We start from the raw sequence: 21844 nt of genomic DNA on the forward strand, positions 1-21844 counted from the left end.
TCTCTTCCTATCCCGGTAGTCTTTTAGAGAAGAGAAACTCAGAGCAGCAGAGTGGTGAGAGTGATGATATGATGTTGTAGGACCAAATTCTCATTGGTTGGACAATCGCTGGTGCTACATTCATAAGGCCACATGTCCACCAAAGCATTTATTTCCAGCTGAAAATTCTAGGCGTTCATCTGAAAACTCCCAGTTTGGAGTGCTTTGGAGGCGCAGCATTTTTTCAACTGAGGCGCCTTTAGTGAGTCCGGCTGCTATGATATGCTTCCACTGCAAAGCATTAAAAATGTATAGTTGCCTCAGGAAAAAAGCCTTTGATAGACACACAACGCTACCAGGTAGAGTGCACTCAGTGTACTATGGACAATTAAATTAATATAGAGATAACATGCAGATGTTTACCCTAGTGGGCTTTATTTGTTTTTGCTGGCTAAGACTACTACTTGAGACTTTGTCATTAGGAGCACTTTTAGGGATCAAACTCAATTTATTCACTTACTCACTGGCATTTGCAAATGGACAAGACATGTAAACATGAACTTCTTAAAGAAGTGGCTCACATAGTGGGTAGCAGGCTCTCCTTTAGCAGTGAGATATTACAGAGCTGCAAATGATCTTGCCAGTTCATTATGATGCGTTACTGATCTGGCATTACATCAGTCATACTACAACAGTACCATCTTCCAGAGTGGACAGTACTACGAAACCAGTAAAACAAGGTACCCTCATTTAAGACAGTATGATACTGTCTTAAAAAAATGGGGGGATAAAAGGCCATGTGCATGTGGGATTTGATTTAAGGTAAAATACTTTTATTGGTGGATGCTGTGGGTAAGATGGTGCCACTGGCCTATATGTCCTACTGTAAACTGCTATAAAGTCAGGATGTCTCAACCTATAAAGAAATTCTGTACCTTAGTGAGCTCCTGGGCATTTGCGAGGTTATCGACAGCAATGGCCAAGAACACGTTGAGGAGTGTGTCTGGTTATGTGTGGTCTCAGGAAAAGATCAAATGACTGATAAAAACATAATCAATAACTACAATTGCAGCTGTTCATCAAATCAATAAAACATTCTTTCAAAGTGCGATGAGGCTGCCTGACAGCCACAAAGGATGAAGTGATTCAATCAGGGAAGGATACAGTTTCCAAAGAGAGTGAGAACAATGAAATAAATGGAGGAGAACATCCCCCTGTGAACGCCCCCCTGTGATTCGATCCCATGGTACATGACTGCGTTCCAGTCCTCCCCAGTTAGGATCTGCGGGGAAGACACAAGCTCAGGTTATTGAGTCCAGTTCAGTGCTACAAGCAGAGGAGGGGGGGGGGGAGCATGATGTAGTTGACCTTTACCTGGAAGACAGTGAGAATTGCTGCTGGGAATGTGTCAAAGTTGGTTGTTGGCGTTTCATCTTCAAAATTAAATCTACAGGGAGAAAACAAGCAGTCTTTGAATGTAATCAAGCTCAAAAGCCACAACACAGTCACAGTCCCTCCTGCCTGAGGATGGAGCAGCTTATCGTCCTCTCCATTAGGCTGCTGCACATTATTTCAGCAAAATATATGCCTATTACATTTGAGTTGTCTGTCTCTGTGACCTTATGGCTGAGTGTTTATTCTTCTCAAATGGATGAGTTGTGCTAATGCTGACATTTTGTATCTGTGTCTGTCTACTGGGACCTAATTACATCTCCCCCCAATGTTAAGAATGCAGATAGAGGAGGTTGGAATGATAGCAGAATGTGTCTTGTGCCTTCTTAAAAATCCATGGCAGCTTTTCTTTAGTCTGGATCTCATTAAAAGACAACCAAAAAAAGCAGAAATAGAAGACTGTATTTGTTTCAGGAGCCTGTGAAATTTGTTTTTATTTTCATCTAATTCAGTTGGGAGTTTTCCTCCCAGATATTAGATTATAGAGCCCTTTAATTATCATTGGTTTAAAAGGTTCAAGTAATCACTGTTATATTTTTACACTTGATTGTTAATTTACAGTATGCAAAGAGATGTTGATAACCCTTTTAACGTTTTGCAGTTTTAACATCTTTTATCGATACTTTTCAAAATCAGTTTAAGCCTACTTAGAAATGTCACCAATTGGCCTGTCAGTGGTACTACTGATAGAGTTATAATTTTTTAAACATTCAATGTAATTTGAATTTGTTTTGCCTATAGATCCACAGGTTTTCAACACACAATAAATATCTGTATATGATTGGATGGAAGAGAGTGTCTGTGTTCCTGGGAATAAATATAAAATAAAATAAAAAATTAAATGTAAAAAAAAATTCCAAGTTTATCAAATGAATAGATTTTGGTAATATTTTACCAAAATCTACTACTACTACTACTATTGTAGTGTGTTGTTGCCATGAAGACAGTGAGCATAGATAGCCTGGCGTGGTTCTGCCTCCAAAATCGCATACTATGCATAGTTTTTTCAAATTTCTTTAGCTTATGACAGTTCCTGTTTGCACTGTAACCACGGATAATTGAAAAAAGATATTACAAGATCCTACTGTACATTTTAAGAGGTTTCTTTTTTATATAATAATAATGTATGAATTCAATGTATTCGAGCATACGACAATCTTTCGAAGGCTGCAATTTTGTTTAACAAAAAATGGAAGTCCCCTATAGAGTGGACATGGGCTGACTTCCATTTCTGAATGCACATCCTCTAAAAGCATTGCAGTTGGGGAAGACAGATCTTTAGTGTAAGAGTGTTCTATAATTTCTAAGCAGATTTCCGGGCTGCCATCACTGGAGTAAGTTTCATTAATCGCAAGATCATAATATGATGTCTGTGTGTTCAGATTTGACTGAGCAATAATTGAGAAGTTTTTATGTGAATTGCGTCAATCAGGTTTGATGGCTTAATTAAAAACCACAGGACCCAACGAGCAGCAGCAGTCAAATTACTCACTGGCCACCAAACAGCTGCATGCCCAGCAGAGCGAAGACCACGATGAAGAGGAAGAGGAGGAACAACAGGCTGATAATAGACTTCATGGAGTTGAGAAGGGATACGACCAGGTTCCTCAAGGAGTTCCAGTACCTACACACACAGACAAATGAATATATAAATAAACATTACGGAATAACCAGTGTTCCTAGCACACAGGCAGACAATTTTTTGATGACTCACTTGGTGACTTTGAAGATCCTGAGCAGTCTCAGAGCCCGCAGGACACTGATCCCAAATGAGGCCCCGGGTTTGATGGCAGCCCAGATCACCTCAAAAATACTGCCAATAATCACCTGTGAACACAGTTTTCATTTCCAAACACTTCAAATACTGTTGTATACTATGTTATTCTGGCCATAATCAAACACACTTTCCTCAAGTACCAGTCCTGAATCATTTAAATAACTTTACAAATGCTCACACTCTAAAAACTAATGTGGATTGATTGAACTCAGGACGACTTACCCCAAAGTCAAAACAGTTGAATGAGGAGTGGAAGTAGTTCTGGGGTCCGAGGCCATACATTTTCATGGACATCTCTGCCAGAAACAGGCCCAGGAATACAAACTCGGCCAGGTCTGTCCAGGGACAATAAGAAAATACACAGATCAATGCCCCGGGTTTAAAGGGGCCTCCCTGGTGATTTCTACAATTCAATAGTGTAGCTAATGCTGCTTGTTAAGCTGTGCCCACAACAAATAAGACAAAGAAAGAGTCTATTGTTTGGAAATAATGCAGTATACTCCCATGATGGAGTATGTGAGATGCATGTTTGCTCACGTGTGTTTGTGAAATTACAAGTACAATGGTACTTGTGTGATTTATATGTTTGCACATCTGTCTAGGCAGTTTTCCCTGTAACCTATCTACTGCATTTCTCGACACCAAGATGTTGAACAACATGAATTAGAGTGGCACTTACAGAAAACAGGTGCATGCAATATTAGTATTCAGGCAAGGTTAGGTTATAGTTACTTACTTCTACTACTATTACAGTAGGTATTTTCCAATAGTTAGAATGCATAGAGGTTGGTCTAAATCTTAACTTTCTCATGCCCAGTAGACTAGAGCTAGTGCTGTGAACTTATGTTTGCCTAGGTTTAATACCAACAAGGTAATACTAGGCTTAATATCAACATCAGTATCTACACTTGTACATTTTGTGGTGCTAGGCACAATAAAATAATAAGTCACCATCACAATTTTAACAAGGAGCTCAAATTATAGCTGATTGTATTAGTAACAAGTAAGCTTGTCATACTGGTTAAAACGTATGTGTGTAGGTTTTTTTTGGGGAGTATATATTTATGTATATATTTATTTTAATGATGTCATATTAATAGTTTTGTTTTTTGGTAGTATGATGTCACTGGGCTTCTGGACTCCTACCTTTTTGCGTGACTCATATAAACTGAACAAGACATAATGATTTTTTGGTAAAGAGTGAAGAAAAGGTGGCACCTCAGTCACATTATGAACCGTAATTATTTGTCTCAAATAGAATGTAAACAAAAATAAAATGCAAACGTGCATAAGGTTTGTTGCGGAGCCACAGTATTTGAGTGGCCAACTTTAAAGCACAATGATTTTGCTAAACAGCGGCCACTGTTGTCACAAGTGACAATTTCAGGATAAATCCTAAAGGCTCTGACACACCAACCGGATTATCGGCTGTGGGACAGTCTGGCGAGGTCGGTGACTCGAGTCTGTTCAGTGTGTTCCATGCCGTCGTCAGCCGGAGGAGCCGTCGGCCTTCATTTTGGCCGATTTGACTTGTTGAATCGGCCAGTGGGCAGTCGGACTCAATGACCAATCTGATTGGTGGAGTGCTAGCCCTTGACTAGCAAATCAGTGCACGAGAAAACTGGAGCTGACAACGCCAGTATCTTCTTATTACTAGCCATCGTATTTTCTTCTGTTCAGCGAGTAATGACAACAACGATCCTTCTTGACTACAACCCCAAATCAGAAAAAGTTGGGACAGTATGGAAAACACAAATAAAAAAAGAAAGTAGTGATTTCTAAATGTACTTTGACTTGTATTTCATTGCAGACAATGTGAACACAAAATATTTCATGTTTTGTCTGGTCAACTTAATTTCAGTTGTAAATATACATCCTTTCCTGTCATTCAGACCTGCAACACATTCCAAAAAAGGTTGTGACAGGAGCAATTTAGGGCTAGTAATCAGGTAAATTGGTTAAATAATGATGTGATTTGAAACAGGTGATGTCAACAGGTGATTGTAATTAAGATTTGGCACAAAAGCAGCATCCAAGAAAGGTCTAGTCCTTTAGGAGCAAAGATGGGCCGAGGATCGCCAGTTTGCCAACAAATATGTGAGAAAATTATTGAAATGTTTACACCTTCAACAGTGCATAACATAATTAAAAGATTCAAGGAATGTGGAGGAATTTCAATGCGTAAAGGACAAGGGCGCAAGCCTAAGCTGAACAACCGTGATCTCCGATCCCTCAGGCGGCACTGCATCAAGAATCGTCATTCATCTATAAGCGATATCACCACATGGGCTCAGGACTACTTTGGCAAACCTTTGTCAAGTACCACAATACGTAGTTATATCCACAAATGCCAGTTAAAACTGTACTGTGCCAAAAGGAAGCCCTATGTTAACAGTGTCCAGAAGCGCCGTCGACTTCTCTGGGCTCGGAGGCATCTGGGATGGACCATCACACAGTGGAAACGAGTACTGTGGTCAGATGAATCAGTATTTCAGGTATTTTTTGGGAGAAATGGACGCCGTGTGCTCCGGACCAAAGAAGAAAAGGATCATCCAGACTGTTACCAGCAACAAGTCCAAAAGCCAGGGTCTGTCATGGTATGGGGTTGTGTCAGTGCCCTTGGCAAAGGTAACTTGCACTTCTGTGACGGCACCATTAATGCTGAAAAGTACATAGAGATTTTGGAGCACAATATGCTGCCTTCAAGAAGACATCTTTTCCAGGGACGTCCATGCATATTTCAACAAGATAATGCAAAACCACATTCTGCACACATTACAAAGTCCTGGAGGAAGAGGATACGGGTACTTGACTGGCCTGCCTGCAGTCCCGACCTGTCTCCAATAGAGAATGTGTGGCGCATTTTGAAGCGCAAAATGCGACAACGAAGACCCCGTACTGTTGCCCACCTTAAGACTTGTTTGCAGCAAGAATGGGACAAAATTACACCTGAAACACTTCATCACTTGGTGTCTTCAGTCCCTAAACGTCTTTTAAGTGTTGTGAAAAGGAATGGCAACATTACAAAGTGGTAAATGCTTTACTGTTCCAACTTTTTTTGAAATGTGTTGCAAGAACCAAAATAGGAATTTTGTTTTTTTGAAAAAAAAACAAACAATAAAAATCATGAGGAACACATTCAATTATGTGCTGTTATATTGTCTGCAATGAAATACAAGTCAAAGTACATTTAGAAATCACTACTTTCTTTTTTTATTTGTGTTTTCCATACTGTCCCAACTTTTTCTGATTTGGGGTTGTACTATCAACACTCTCTGATGAAAACAACGACTGACAACAGCGTGCTCTGTGTTTACTAGGTCTAGAGAGATGTTCCGTCATTTCCGTTTTTCGGGCGACAATACAGATTAGCGCCGCCTGCTGTTATGGAGACATTACAGCAGGCGCAGAACGTACGCTCAAGTCGGCGTCGCTTCGGTGTGTTCCGAGACACTTTTTTGACCTCGGGGAGCCGACTGATCAGTCCGACTGCCTTTTCTGCCAACGGTCGGCCGTCGGGTTGGTGTGTCAGAGCCTTAACATAACACAGCAGCACTAGAACAAGTCAGCAAACTGACTCAGTAATGTCAGTTACACAGCAATCTTTATTTGAACAATTGCCATTATACGCTTTTGTTCAAACTAGATCAAATAAGGCTGTAGTGTTTTTAATTAAGCAAGATTGAGTTTTATTGATTATGAATTCAACGTTTTTATTTAAATTCACTATGGAACAAAGGCACAAATCCTGTGCTCTCCCTGCATAGCAAGAGCAGAGTGCGGGATTTGTTCCTTTGTTTCAAGTTGAGGTTATTTTCCACCGCACCTGCACAGAAGAATTTTTGGCTGTGCGAGTTGTTTCTTAAAAAAAAAAAAATCATGTCAGTGGTTGAAGCCACTGGGTGAATACTTTTTAGGGGGATATTCTAATGTATGTATAAATGGTCAAATATAATAATATTGGTAAGATAAATAGTGGCACAATATTGGCATACGTGTATTGGTTTACATGAATATTATTCACTTTGTATACAGTACAACTGCTGATGCTCACATAATGCAAAGGTGAGCCATTCAGGCTGGTCATAGTGTACTATGGCTACACACAATGTGTTGAGGCCAACCAGACACAAAACAGTCCAGTAGAAGCTCTGGGACTTGACCAGACGGCGGATGGTGAAGCGAATTCTCTTCTCTTTCCTCCTGAAGTAAGACGAGTTCTCGTTCTTGCTCTTCAAGCTGGCCCGGGTGAACGGCGACCCTGGGGGGGCAGTTGGAGCAAAACATACAAAATGCAATAAAGTTACCAAGTCTTAAAATGAGGTGGTCTTACCAAATCAAGACTGTGTTTGAGTGTAGTTATATTCAACCTGAGCTAGTTTGAAGTTGGCACACCAGTACAATCCAGCCTACAGAGACAGAGCGCATTTAAGTCCCAATTCATCGCTCTTCCTTGACTTGTACGTGAAGGTGAACAGAAATGCCTAAAAGCTGCTGTGTGATGGGAATGCACTAACAACAGGGTTAAGAACACATAACTACTTTTTGAAAAGCTGCCAAACAGAAAAACCAAGCTTTTATGAAGACAAAAGTGGATACAGGCGTGAGTAGTAAAGAATGGGAAGACTGTGGGATCCTGACACTAACCTAACTTTATGTCTAATGTTATGTGTGCAGCAAGCATTTTGTTACCAAGTCAAATATCCAAATGTAGTTTAATAGTTTTTGGTTAACTATATATCTATAAGTTAAGCTAAAGCATTCTGTGTACACAGTATGCAACTTGTGTTATAGTGGAATGTGGATAAATCAATAAGCTATGCAAGTGCCTTAGCTTGTTAACACATAACTAACATTAGCTTACTAACAGTTTAATTGTCTTCTCTGGTCATGTCTTCATAGGTTGCTAAAATAATCCTTTGGCATGCTTAAATCTAATGATTTTAGATAACTACAGGCACTTTGTTAGCGTTTCAGCCCTTAGTTGTATATTGTGGCGCCAATGGTTTTCCCTTCTGGTGGGCGTGGTTTTCATAGTATGATGCAATGCACTCTGTCTCTATATTTTATAGAGGTGAGTTCCACACAGTAAAGATTATGGAAAGAACCACAAGGACAACTGCACTAAATGTGACATAATGAAATTATACAGTCTCATCAGAAGCTTTTTCAAATTCTGACGAACTGTAACTGTGATGTAACCAAAGTGAAGCATTTGGCTCTTTTAGATTACAGTGTCATGGTCCTCACCACTCCCTTTAGCATGTACTATATTAAACCTTCTGTAACTTAAATTTAGTCCAAATGTCAAGTGGGTGACTGGATACAATTAGAGTGTCATTACTTGCACAGGAAGAAGAGTGGGCACATCATCTCCTGATCTATTTTAATCCAGACATCTGACTCATACTGTATCACCTGAAGACCCATACTGTCTCTCTCTCTCTCTCTGTATGTATGTATGTATGTATGTATGTATGTATGTATGTATGTATGTATGTATATATAAGGTTATTATCACACTACAAAATCCTTTTTTTAATAGTCCTTTACAAATGAACAATGTGTTTTTGGTAATACTGTAAATCGATAAGGTTATATCAATCTTTATTAAATCATTCAATTACCCATGTTTTCCTCATCTGACTATCTCTACAACTGTTTCATAATCAACACGAGATTTCTGTAAAATTATTTTTCATTTCTTATTCATTCTAATTTAATCTTGATCAGTGTGCAGGTGTTATTGTCTTTTTGAGTTCCTGCAGTAATGCTGTAAAGATGAATCTCAGAGGTCCCCAGCTGATCAGCAGGACCAAAAAAACAACGTGTGTAACATATACAGTATATTCCTTTAACCTTTGGTTTTATATATGGAATACTGAATCATTTTACTTCTTCAGGCCTCTAAAAACTAATAAAAGAAGGAAGAGGAAATCAGTCTCCAGTTGCTCTTCCAGCCATAAAGACAAGTGAGTGCTTTAGTATTGATGTTGTTTCATTAACAAACATTCTTTAGAACAAGTGAAAAGTAAACGTCTGAAAACTTTTGTTTGTAACAATCGATGAAATTAATAGAAAAATCTATTTTCTGAACATATTTTTAATGTTCTTGTCAGTGGTGGCTTGTCAATAGAGGGCGCTGGGGCGCCGCCCCCCATCAAAATATAGAAATATAAATGTATACAAAAATGATACAAAAATGATATAAAAATGAAATAAAAATAAAAAATAAAATAAAATAGTTTACTCATACAATGTGCCGGAGGTAGTAGCTCAGCATTTAATAAAAACTTAATCGGTTAAGTATTTTCTATGTTTCAATATGTTTCATGCTGTTTCATGGGCAGGGAAGCCAGACAAATGCATGTGTATGCGAGTCCTTAAACTTCTTAAAGATTCTCCTCCGGACGCACCTCACTACGTCCCTGGCAAATCAGAATTGGATACATGTTATCGACAACTGTCATTCAACTTTACGCTCTTGGCCCGGCCGTTAATACATCCATGGAGAGAACGTGAACACAATAGTAGTGCCAGCAGGTAGCTCTTGTGTTGTTGAAATGGTCTATAACCACTTTGATTAAAGTAGAAAACTAGCAACGATAAACAAGGAGAGATTCTTGAAACGAAACGGCGTGTGAATTGAATATTCCGGTGAGTTAGCTTAGCTGCTAGCTAACCGCAAATTAGCACTACCGGTGTTGTTAACCTTGAGAATTGTTGCTTGATTTGTGTTTTAAAACCAGTCGGAATTAGCTACTAACCTGATGAAGCTACAAAGGTGGTTAATATGGTTACCACCTAATATGGTTAATATTGAAATTGTTGTCATTGTACATTTAGGAAAATGTTAACTTAGCTGTTAATTCAGCTACAGATATGTGTATTTTCCATCCTTTTGTTGTGACTGCTATGTTTTCTGTAAGATAGTCAATTAAGATGGACAAATAACATTGAGTTTAAGCTAAAATGTTTAAGTAAATGTGGTTAAAATGTGTAGTATGTAGGAATATTTTGTATCCTGAGGAGAAACACAAGTGAACTGTTACTATGGACAACTGAGTGATTATTCTGCACGTTTTGTGAAGGCTGGTTTTTTGTTGAGACTCTACTAGAGACAGGACAGTGCTGCTCAAGTCACCGTCGTCATACTGCCTCCTGGGTTTCATCTTCATCATCACCATCTTCTTACCGCTCACTGGATCTTTGCCATCATCATTTCCACTACTCAAAGGATTTTCCCGTCATCTACTCCATTCTCTGAGGAGCCAGGATGGATAGTTTTACCTGCTAAGGGTGGTGGTAGGAACTTGAGTGCACTCAAACTAATGAAACAGGGTTGAACAAACAAAGACTGATTTAGTATTCCCCTGGTTATCTCTACGAAAACCTGTTTCATTCTGAGATCTCAGTTTTAGGTTAATTTGGTTTTATATTTTTTTATTTTCCTTGTCGGGTTTTTGATATTTAAGTTGTGGTTTGAGTACATTGGGTTTGAACCTAATTGACCTATCTAAATTTGATTACCATACTGGATCACTTAGTTTAGCCATGCTAGACTTCTGGTAAAAGATTATTTTGCATAATCTGAAGTTGAAAGTAGTACTGGTTGTGGTTGTAATTTGTTTCATGCCCAAGGTACGAGTTCAATTAATTCTGTGAGCAAAATGGAAAGCGTAGTGCTGTAAATTAACATACATATGCAGGGTTGTTGTTCTAACTGAGAGGAAAGATAACCAATAATACACTACAGTTAAACGTGAGTTACTCTGTTGTGAGTTAAAAAAAACTCAGTCATTATCTTCTTATGTTTGTAACTTGAATCTTGTATTGTCTTGCTCTTCTTAAATACATAGTTGTTTAAATAAAGTAGTGCTGGTTGTTTTGCCCAGTTTCAAAGTTCTGCTTTGTATTTATTTGCCCCTCTCCCCCTCCCCTCCACCAAAAGAAATTGTCACAACAGAGCAACACATCAACCAAGCTGCTCGCAGCGTGAACAGTGAAGCATTTTGTGTGTTGCCTTCAACATACAATGCCAACACAGTTTGAAGGCTGGACTGTATGGGGACTTGCAGTAAATAATATGGCAGATGTTGTGTCTCAGGTCTTTTTCTCACCAGCAGATGAGATGTCAGTGAAGTGGTCTTCGCCTTCCTCTGCATTGATGAGGTCATTCTTACTCTTCTTGGTCCTTTTCAGCACTGCAAATTCAATATGGAAAACAATTAATCACACAGGTCATAAGGCAGCTACTCTGATTTAACCCAGATTCATGACGCTTTTGTTGAAGTTTAATAAGGAAGACTCTTTCTCTCACAATTTCTCTTTTATTCAGTTTATCTTATTTTTTGGGGGGCATTTTGGCCTTTGATTGATAGGACGGTTGTAGACTGGAAAGGGGGGAGAGAGGGGTAGACATGCAGCAAAGGACCGCAGGTCGGAATCGAACCCTGGGCCGCTGTGGTAAGGACTGAATCTTGGTATATAGCGTGCATGCTCTACCGGGTGAGCTACCAGAGCACCCCAATTTCTATTTTATTCAGCTTGTAGGGAATATATAATTACTCTTCCGCACTCTGCCCTGTGTCAGTCTTTATTCAAAACACTTTTCCATAATTTCTGCTTTTAGCACACTTTCAAATTTCGTTTCACTTACAAGTTTCACATGTAGCCGACTAGTTCACTATACTGTTCGGTTCATATACTGTATGGCTATGGAAATTGGATGGAGGTTTTAATAGGGATGAAACGATCTTTAGATTTTGGACGATGGTCAACAAAACCTGTGAACCTGTGATAGACATTTGCTACTACTGGCATTTTATGTTTTTTATAAACATAATCATCCGTTGCAACCTAGTCTCGCTTTGCCAGACCATCCACACGCTGCGGAGCGGAGGAGGGTCTGGCTACTCCACATAGCATTCCGGGATGGGAGAAAAACGTGCGTGAGAAAACTCAGATTGGACAGATAGTCTAGCTAGCTGTCTCAATTTACCATGCAGAGATCTGAGGAGCAGTCAACCATAGTCCTCATAAATCCACCAGAGTTTAAAATTCCAACACAAGGAAATGGACTTCGGCGAAAATACATGCATCCGGCGGAATTTCCTGCGGCACCGGAGCAATCCCGGAAGTGGAACGTCAAGGATATAGACTAGTTGCAACCCTACATATATCGTCATTGAGCAACAAATAGAGGCCTCCGATTCCAGCTAACATGTGTGCCAGTTATAAAGTATCTGTGTTGTAAAGATACCATATGCTATAATGAACTATAGTACTGCCAAATCTTCCACATTTCCTAGCTCACTGTTTTATAACTTAACACAGTTCAGTTTTGCTGTTGAGATCTATTAAAAATGTCAAAACTACAGAAAAGAGAAGAGCTTTAAAATTGTGTGAAGGGCCCTTGCACTCCTACGCTGCTTCTGAACTCCAGTGAGCCTCACTCTGTGTTCTTCATTATAATCTCATTACCCTTCCACGCTGGCACCCATAATCACTGTGACTGTTACCCTGAGTGAGGCTGCAGATGAGAGGCAGCATGGCCGTGATAAGAAGAGAATACACACACACGCACACGCGCACACACACACACACACCAGCCATATACTGATTACGCAGCAGAAGCTGGTGGTAGGTTGTTAGACCCACCACCAGCTAAATTATTTTCTGTGTTTATGAACTGAAAATGAGAGAATAATCTTTCTTAGTTCCCTAATATTTGTTCCTTAAAAAGTTTTTTTTCCATCTGTGTCTTTATGAAAAAAAGGTTTGGCAGCTGAATTTTTTTGTAGGATCATTTTTCTAAGCTACTTCTTTCATCTGTGAAAACACTTGAAAAGCAGGTGAAATTCTTAATTTTATTATTAAATCTGAGGGAACATAGGGCTGAGTTATTTGCTAAAGAGGGAAAATAGGCGATTTTCAACCAGCTGAAGCAAGTCATCCAGTGGAGTTTTGCCGGCGGGTAAACGCGGACCTCCGGGTACTGGCGCCATTCATCTGCAAATATGTCAATACAGAAAATTTGCAAATTTTCCCTAAAGTTACCAACTAACGCTAGCGCTAGCTTCTAGCTTGGTTGGCAAGGTGCTATTGAATGCTAAACAAGACATTTTTAGGCTACCAAAATGTTCCAATTAACTTTGATGAAGTGAAAACACAAAGTTAGAGGGTCAAAGTTTAAGATTCAAACATGGACAACACCCCAAACAAAGTTCACGGCTATTTTAATGTAGACAGGGCCCCGGATACACATTGCAAAGCCTCTGTTGTGATTGACAGATCAGTGTGTAGCCACGCCCCTGAAGCATGCCCTGCTTAATCGTCAACTTTAATAAAAACATAACCATAATTTACGAAATAAACATCATGCTGTAGGGAGTTAAAACTAATGATGAGAATGGCAAGAACAGGTAAATGCAGCAGTTTAAACAGCCAACTGGCCAGTGCAGACAAAACAAGCTAGCTGTCATTCAACAACTGCGTCATCTCTGGTATATTGTGGTATATTTTCAAAAGCTAGTCATTTCTCACCTGTCCACCAGGTGTTCTGTATTTTTATGCTGCTCTGTGACACCTGTGGCCAGATGCATAAAACTCTGTGTAGAATCAAAACTAAAACTGTGTATACGCACAAAGACAGAAATATGTATGCAGATGCATTCTTTTTGTCAGATTTATAAAGCCGCATGAATGCCTGATGTAGTTTCATAAATGTTGTAGCTGGGGGCATGTGCACAAGCCTCATTTCCACACTCACAGGTAATTAATTTAGAAACGCCCTTAAACATATATCTTTACAGCAAACAAGCAGCACAATTTTATTGACTCTGTTACATTGGCGAGGTTCAATTACAGCATCAGAGCAGCTATCATTACACATGGCTGTGGCTTTAAATCATTAACTTTGATGGGTACATTTGCCTGGTTAGTGCGGTTTGTTTGGGCTGGTGTGAAAGCTGTCAATCAGTGGCGGCTGTGGCTCAGGTGGTAGAGTCAACCCTCCTTTTGGAAATTCATACCAAGCCAGTCTACATGGGTATATCCCTGGTCATGACATTCAGAGATCACCTGGGTCAAACCGGGAGCAATGCATAACAATTACCTTAAGTTCTAGAAATGGGTGGGGCTTTACACGTCATATTTAGTGAACAGGACACCTACCGTCACATACTCCAGTCCGTCTGTATACCACAAGAACTAATATGTTTTGTAACTACTGGTATCCGTCGTTGTACAGTAGGGAGAGGTAAATGAAGCTTATTTTATGATTGTTTCACAGTGATTACATTCTAAAGCACAAATAAATAACCAACACTTTTTAGATGATTTGTGCAGAGTGATTTCTCCTCCTCTGCATATTTATTGCAGCAGCTGGAAAAGGAGGTAGGTTACTCTAGTATTGATTTTTGACTATTTTAAGACCAGGGGAGAACATTTAAAGTAAAGTTGTTCTTTGTTGTTGGGATCACGAAAATAGAGAGAGTCGCGCTATAAAATATAAATATATATATATAAACTGCAGGCTGGAGACGGTTGTCGAGAGAAGGCGTTAGAGCGGTGCAGGGCTCAACGCTAACTAAAGTGGTTGCCGGCTTGGCAACCAGGCATCAGCTTTTGTTTGCCGGAATTGATAATATGGTTGCCATGTTTTAAACTGCCTATATTTGGAGCAATTAATTTCTTATGTAACTATACCACACATTTTAATAATGAAACAATGAGATAATGGATTGCCAGAGATGGGTACTCGAGTCTGAGACTCAGACTTGAGTCACACTTAAGTTGCACAAACAGCTGACTTCAGACTTGTGACTGAAAAAGACTGTTCCGATTTACATGAAACTTATAATGTGAGGTCACATATGATACTGAGCCGCCCCCTATACTTTAAGATTAAGATTTTATGATTTGCAGTGTCTGAGTGCCGCGCAAATGCACGGTTGCAAGGAGCGGCGTCCGCCAGTAACCCCGACGCACGCAGAGGCGCGAGGGCCCGTCCAACGCTGCTTGCAGCTTTAATTTCAGTTATTATTTTGATTAGTTAAGCTGCTCCACAATCTTTCCAAGTACCCACTGGCAACAGCAGAGATACCCCTTGCTGGGGAATCACTGCAGGTGTTGTGTCAAAGACTGTTTCCCTGTAGATATATTTCCTGCTACTTGCGATCTAATTGGAGACGAACAGCCAATCAGAATTGACCTTTGATTCTCCGATTGGTTGGTTTTGTGGCACGCTTGTAACGCTGTGAAAATTTGAGCGAGTGTGTCAAGAAGTGAAGAGGGTGAGAGCGAGGGAGACCGGAGCGCAGCAGTGTCTACCTGCGAGCAGAGAAAGACATGCAAATACATTTATTGTGCACGGAATAGGTTTTTGTTTACTCAAACTAAATTATTTTTTGCAAGTGTTAATTTCTGTTCAAAATGCAATGTAATGTGCTTGCAAAATATAGTTCTCTGTGCTCAAAACATACAATTACTCGCTCAGGAATGAGGCACATATATAAGCCATACATCTCAGTGTCAGTCCAAATTACACACAATAAGCAGTTTGAACTCACTGATGTATTCCATTTATTTTCTAAGTGTTTGTACACTCAGTGAAACTGAGTCCAGCGCAAGGGAGATCCAACTCAGAGTAGGAGAGGTTAGTGAGGCCAGCGTCTCCACAGCAGGTGACATTGCGCATGGATCCACTGCGCCACGCATGGATGAAATAATGACATAGTAAATAGGACTACAGTGACAGAAATATGTGCAGAATGAAAACAGTCAAGACGTCCCAGTGTTTGGTGGACCGGGTACACCTTGTTCACTTAATTGCCTACAAATCACCCACCGGATGAATTACGCATCACATGAGTTTGGCCACCCGACACAGTGTTTGTTCCTGAGATAGATCCGTGTGTCCCATCACCTGTGCGCCATGGATGTCTGAGCCTCAGCAACTACTAACTATAAAGATACAATTTGCCTGTTCCCAGATTAACACACAACACTTTGCGATTGTTAGCTTGTTACCTGTGACGATATGTGCTAAATGTAACGTCTCTTTCACATTAGCAAGTGACTGACCTTTCTGGGTGCGTTTTGAGATGCCTGATGAAGTTTGACGTTGTTGAGGATCATTTGTCTTGGTGCCACACAACTTGCATGTAGCTGTTTGCTTACTGCCACTGTTTATGAAGTTATTGAAAGCAAAACTAATGACAAAAGACACAACTCCGGGAGGACTTGGTGTCGCCATCATTAATGCACTTTTTTATATGTGAGTGCGCGCACATAAGGCATAGCGCATGCGTTACATTGCACATTATGGCAAAGGGCAGGGGACATGAAGCTCATCATACGTTTCCCCAACATATATGCGCCAAGAAAAGAAAATAGAAATACATGAATAAATTTAGATTTAAAAAGCAATAATTGCATGAAAACAGGTTGTTGACGAGTCTCGAAGCTCGAGTCCAAGTCAAGTCTGAAGTCTTTTGGGTCGAGTCGCAAGTCAAGTCGTCTGTCTGGAAGGCACTAGGATTAGGCAATGGTTAGGGTTAGGTTAGGGTTAAAACACAAGGCCCGGGATGGGCGCTGCGAGGGGCACGGGCACAAGGGGACTACTAGTGTGATTAAAACAGGTTAGGGCTAGGTGCCTTGAAGTCGACGGTCGCAGCGCTGCCTTGAAGTCGACGTTGGGGGCTTAAAACACCATAGAGCCACTTTACACCGTTTAGCTGTCAGCATTTTAACCGTGTTTAATCAAGTTATTACTGTAGCTAACAGTAGGCTACAATACCTGCTGTGTAACATGTTATTAGTGTTTACTAGCGTGACATGCAGCGATGCTTCTGTTACCTTTAACGTCTGTTTCGCAGCTTCGGAGAGAAGCGCAGACGTTTAAGTGGCACCGTAATGAGGCACCGAAATCCGTATTACTATTCCGTCTGGTAAATAACGGGGACCGGTGCCATATTAAGCACCGTATTTTAACATGTGCCGTTGACGTGAACAGTAAATTGTGTTGCCTGTATCTTTTAACGGCAAACACGCGTGTATGGAAAGCAGTCGCACAACAGCTGAAATGTTTTCTTTCTTTTGAAATAAGATTTTCCAGTTTTGATTTGATTTTATATATTTAAAAAATATATATATATATATTGAACAGGTGGTTGCCAAAGGGGACAACCAGAGGCCACGAAATGGTTGCCAATTGACTCAATATGGTTGCCAAGGGCAATTGGGCAATTACTGTCGAGCCCTGCAGTGGTAGCGAGAGAATTAAACAAGAAAAATGTTCATATGTTTACGTTCTAACACTGGGTTTTTACAGGCAGTTTTGCCTGTAAAACTCCGCTACCGCTCTGCAAAAGGCAGACTAGTGAACATCCGGGCACCCGCTGCCACTCCGCTCTGCTGTTGTTGAAGCTGCCTGTGAAAATCCTAGTTTTATACAGTCTATGGTGAAAACTTAGTGTAAAGCACAGTGAGACAAAATGTATGTTGTTGTTTTTGCGGCGAACATAGGCGGCGACCAGTGACGACTGCCCTACTGTCATTTCCAACCAATCACATAATTTATCCCACCCTGGCTGTTTGCGACGCAGGTCGTGTGCAATTCACACTGAAATCAACCTAGTCTACCCTGATCAAACCCACCGCCCTACCTGGGTCGCAAAGCCGAGTAGATCGAGGAGGGTTACCCCATTCAAACACACAGTCGACCTGGGTATAACCCTGTTAGAGTCATCGGTGTGAAAGGGGTATTAGATAGAAGCGTCAGCTAAATCAAATGTAATCAAACTCTGGTGCGGACTAAACAACCAGTCTGAGACCACATTAAAAAAAGGGTCTCAGTCCGCTTCCAAGTGTTTTTCGTTGTGTCAGAGCAAACAGACCAATCACAGTATTCTATGGTAATGGATATATGATTCTATTAATTAAATCACAATCTAAACTTTAATTAAATCTGTCTGCAGATTGTTAAGTGGCAGCAATGCATATAACAGTGTTCCCAAACTTTTTGGTCTGAGGTACCCCCACAGCCCTGTCAAATTGTACGTTGTAGAACTGTAGTGGAGTAGAAAGTATAGATAATTGCTGCAAAATGTAACAGTAAAAACAAGTAAAAACCAAGTAACGCAGGACTAATTGCTGATGTAAATTGCAGTGTTAGTGTTTCTTTGCATACTATGATTTCTTTTTTCAACAAATGATCAGAAATACATTACAGTACAATACTATCATTGTAAACAACTGTAGAATTAAATAAAATGCAGTAACCAATTATTTGGAGCAAATTGTCCTCACTCAAATGTGCGTAAGAGTGTTCTTGAGTGTTCGTAGAATTCGTTCTTAGCTTAGAACAAATCCAAGATAAGAAAACATTAGTGAATGTCAGAATCTTCGTAAAAAGTGCATAAGTGGGGTTTAAGAACACATTTCTTCATAAGAACGGTTGGTGAATGAGGCCCATTGTGTTTGGCGGCCAGACTCCAACCTCATCTCTCCCCACAGTATGGGTTTACATGAGATATTGGGGAGTGATGATAAGTAGCTTCCCCCTGGCTGGAGCCCGCAGGTAGATACTGGGGTGGTGGTGCAGCTAACAGCGGGCAGCGATACAGGTGCAGGGCAGCAGCAGCATTGACAAGGCAAAAATGGGGAAATTGTGCAGCTTAAATAGACCGCAAAATTGAGGGGGTGTTTTTGGTAAATGATCTGGGGAGTGAGGCATGTCAGGTGTGTGTGTGTGTACGCAGTGCAGCTCGAGTTGGCTGCCTGAACTAGCTCGCAAGCGTCGCCCGATTTATGATCACAGAGAAAACTTGCAAGAGACTTGCAGAAAACGAAAATGTGAAAAAGTTAAAAAGGTGGTGGAGATGAAAAAGAAATGGCCGGCGCTGAGAAGTTGAGGTTAAAAAGAAACAGTTAGAGCAAGATGCAGCAAAATGCGCACAATTAACCGACCAAAATTAACCTCCGAAGTGGAAAGGCAGGACCAGGACGTAGCAAGAGGGACATGACTAATGAATAATGTGTGCATTATTTCAAAGCAGGTTTAAGAGGGAATAGTTAAGGTATTTATTATTATAACAATGACTTCCTAATCTTCTAAACTCATTAATATAGGCCTATAATTTAATTTATTGTATTTGTCTTTTGTTTTGTTATTGTCTTTGCATGTTAATACAGTATGCAAAGTAAGTTTAATATTATAATCATTAAAGTTTATTTTTGTTACTATTGTTATTAGTCAAGTCCAGTGACTACAGTGTAGGCAAAGGGTGACAACAGTCATAGTGGTGATGAGACGGAGGATGAAGAGGAGGAAGAGGAGGAGGAGGAGTATGGAGCAGGAACTGTGTGCAGTGTGCAGGGCTGGATAGGCAATTGTTTTATGAACAGAGTTTAAACATATGGAAAGAGTTGTATGATTATATTTTAATTTCTATAAAACAGAAATTAAGAGAAGATCCACTATTGCCTTTAATGTAATGGCCTGCTGAATTGAAGAAAGCTGTGTTACTTTTCAATGGTTAGATACTGCACTTGTGTATCCTGTATTACATTGTTTTCTAACTTCACAATTGATTCTGAAGAAGGCAGTCCTCACCAGAGTTGTTGTTTTTCCTTTTGTACCATGCTCCATCCAGAGATTTCTCCTCTGCGTTCTTGTCTTCCTCGGCCAGCATCACCTCCTCTGAAACACAAATACCACACCTGAATTAAAAGTCATAATCTGGCCATATTTGTGTCAACATCAATTACAGCAACACTTTTTATTCAAATGTGTGTTTATTTGTTTCTGACCTGCTTTGCAGATCCACTCCAGGTACCCAGTTAACTCTCTCTCTATTTGCTGTTGTCTGCGGAGTTTCAGGAATTCTTGCCTCTTCTCCACCCGCTCTCGCTCCTTGGCAAACTCCCTGGCAAAAACCACAAAGAAAACCACACACACACACAGAGAAATGTTTGTTGGACCTGACAAGACAACACACAGACCCTGGAGCATTCTACTGTTGACAGTTATACAGCAGAATGGCTTCCAGCAGGTAAGACAGACTCAGTGTCCTGTCATGTTGTGGAAAAGCTGAAGTAATTGTCAACAACAGGATGCTCTCAGATGTTAAAACTCAACAAAAAACGTACAGCAACCATTTAGCTCATAATTGACGAATAATTGTAACTGTGAGATAGACACATGAGTTCTGCCAACCATTTTCACTGGAAAGTAGCTAGATGTCGATGTAGATGATGTGACATGCTTGTTTGCATGACAACAGTGTGAGTGACATTACATAACATGTAATAATCGCATAAGAATTTGCATATATATTTACATTTTAGTAAAACAATGGGTCAAACTACACTTATCTAACTCTAACTAGGTTGACTCTTGTAAACTCTGTGTATTTTGTAAAAAAAACAACAACCACGTTATGTCCTTTAGAACAAAAGCGAGAAGGAGAATGGTTATTGGTACAGTCTAGTAGCCTGTAGGGCTATGAACTGCATCTCCCTGGTTTGCATCATGAGACCTTTGTTTGTTGATATTATCTAATTTAAGCAGGAAAAAAATGATTGTGTATTGTTTATTTATTGTGAGAAGATTTGATGTTATCCTTGCTATAGCCAATTACATTTTTTTTAATAATATTACATTATTTTTGTTATATTACTCATTTGTTAAATAAGAACATTATATCCTTTGCCACTGTATTGCTTTGGCAACATAAGGTTGTTAGTTCGTTAGTTAGTTAGTTAGTTGTTGTGTACTATTATTATCCCAAAATGTTTTCAACAATGTTTCACTTTTTTGATAATTTTTTTGTTGCCATGTTGGTCTTAAATTGATAGAACAGTTGTAGAGAGGAAAGATGGGAGCGAGATGGGGAAGACATGGAGCAAAGGGCCGCAGGACGGAATCGAAACCTAGGCTGCTGCAGTAAGGACTGGACCTTGGTACATGAGGCGCATGCTCCGGTAGGTGAGCCACCAGTTCGCCCCACAATGTTTACTTTTAATTTAATCATTGTAATTTTGCCATTTGGTTGCCTGTCAATGGCGTCATAACCTTCAACACGCTCGTAAGTTATTTTTGGTATGACTGTTTTGACCACGGTTAACAGCGCTGGGCTAACCCACAATTAAATTTGCAACGTAACTTTAGCTGTATGGGTAGTTAATAATGTAATGTGATTCCCTGAGGGAACAGACCATATCAAACCCAAGATGCCAATCAAGCTGCAACAGCGGCCATCTGGACATCTCTGTTCAGCCCAGTAGATGCCGCCCTCCACCCCAACCCCCACTGGTGAAGTAGATTTTTTTCATTACTGGGGGAAAAGGGGTTTGTTCTAACATTACTCCCTGCCACTGAAAAAAAACTGAGAGGTGCACTGACGTGAAATATACTGTGATATTGTGGTTTAAGCTGCTCGCTAACCTGTCAGCTAATACCACAAATAGAATCTAAGTAATTATGTGGGAAAACTGCAGGTATTTCTTTAGAATGCCAGACGTGAATAAACATTTCTAAACGTAACGTGAATAAAACTTCAATACATTAACTCGCTCGTGAACAAATACAATTGCAAATGGTGGTTAACAAAAATGACAACTCCCATGATC

The 21844-nt window shown here is 40.0% G+C and overlaps 1 protein-coding gene and 2 long non-coding RNA genes across 6 annotated transcripts in view; 2 read left to right on the forward strand and 1 right to left on the reverse strand.

The window, feature by feature from the left end:
- Window positions 1–21844, reverse strand: part of cacna1ba (calcium channel, voltage-dependent, N type, alpha 1B subunit, a) — a 189440-nt gene that overhangs the window by 91539 nt on the left and 76057 nt on the right. For all 4 annotated transcript variants that reach the window (XM_035996446.1, XM_035996445.1, XM_031300885.2 and 1 more), the window contains exons 5-14: window positions 20024–20139; window positions 19827–19913; window positions 11329–11412; window positions 7263–7478; window positions 3431–3543; window positions 3146–3258; window positions 2924–3055; window positions 1354–1426; window positions 1144–1261; window positions 915–982 (exon numbers count right to left, since the gene is read on the reverse strand). In XM_035996446.1, coding sequence (XP_035852339.1) covers window positions 915–982; window positions 1144–1261; window positions 1354–1426; window positions 2924–3055; window positions 3146–3258; window positions 3431–3543; window positions 7263–7478; window positions 11329–11412; window positions 19827–19913; window positions 20024–20139 — 1120 coding nt within the window. The remainder of the gene's footprint in view (window positions 1–914; window positions 983–1143; window positions 1262–1353; window positions 1427–2923; window positions 3056–3145; window positions 3259–3430; window positions 3544–7262; window positions 7479–11328; window positions 11413–19826; window positions 19914–20023; window positions 20140–21844) is intronic.
- On the forward strand, window positions 5226–6304 carry LOC116050685. Its single transcript, XR_004105134.2, has 2 exons — window positions 5226–5617; window positions 5675–6304. It is a non-coding gene; the product is annotated as an uncharacterized LOC116050685 (long non-coding RNA).
- On the forward strand, window positions 6885–18563 carry LOC116050678. The gene is made up of 3 exons (XR_004105128.2): window positions 6885–6894; window positions 13502–13505; window positions 18356–18563. It is a non-coding gene; the product is annotated as an uncharacterized LOC116050678 (long non-coding RNA).

This window comes from Sander lucioperca, chromosome 2 (genome assembly GCF_008315115.2).
Source record: "Sander lucioperca isolate FBNREF2018 chromosome 2, SLUC_FBN_1.2, whole genome shotgun sequence".
Classification (NCBI taxonomy): Eukaryota; Metazoa; Chordata; class Actinopteri; order Perciformes; family Percidae; genus Sander; species Sander lucioperca.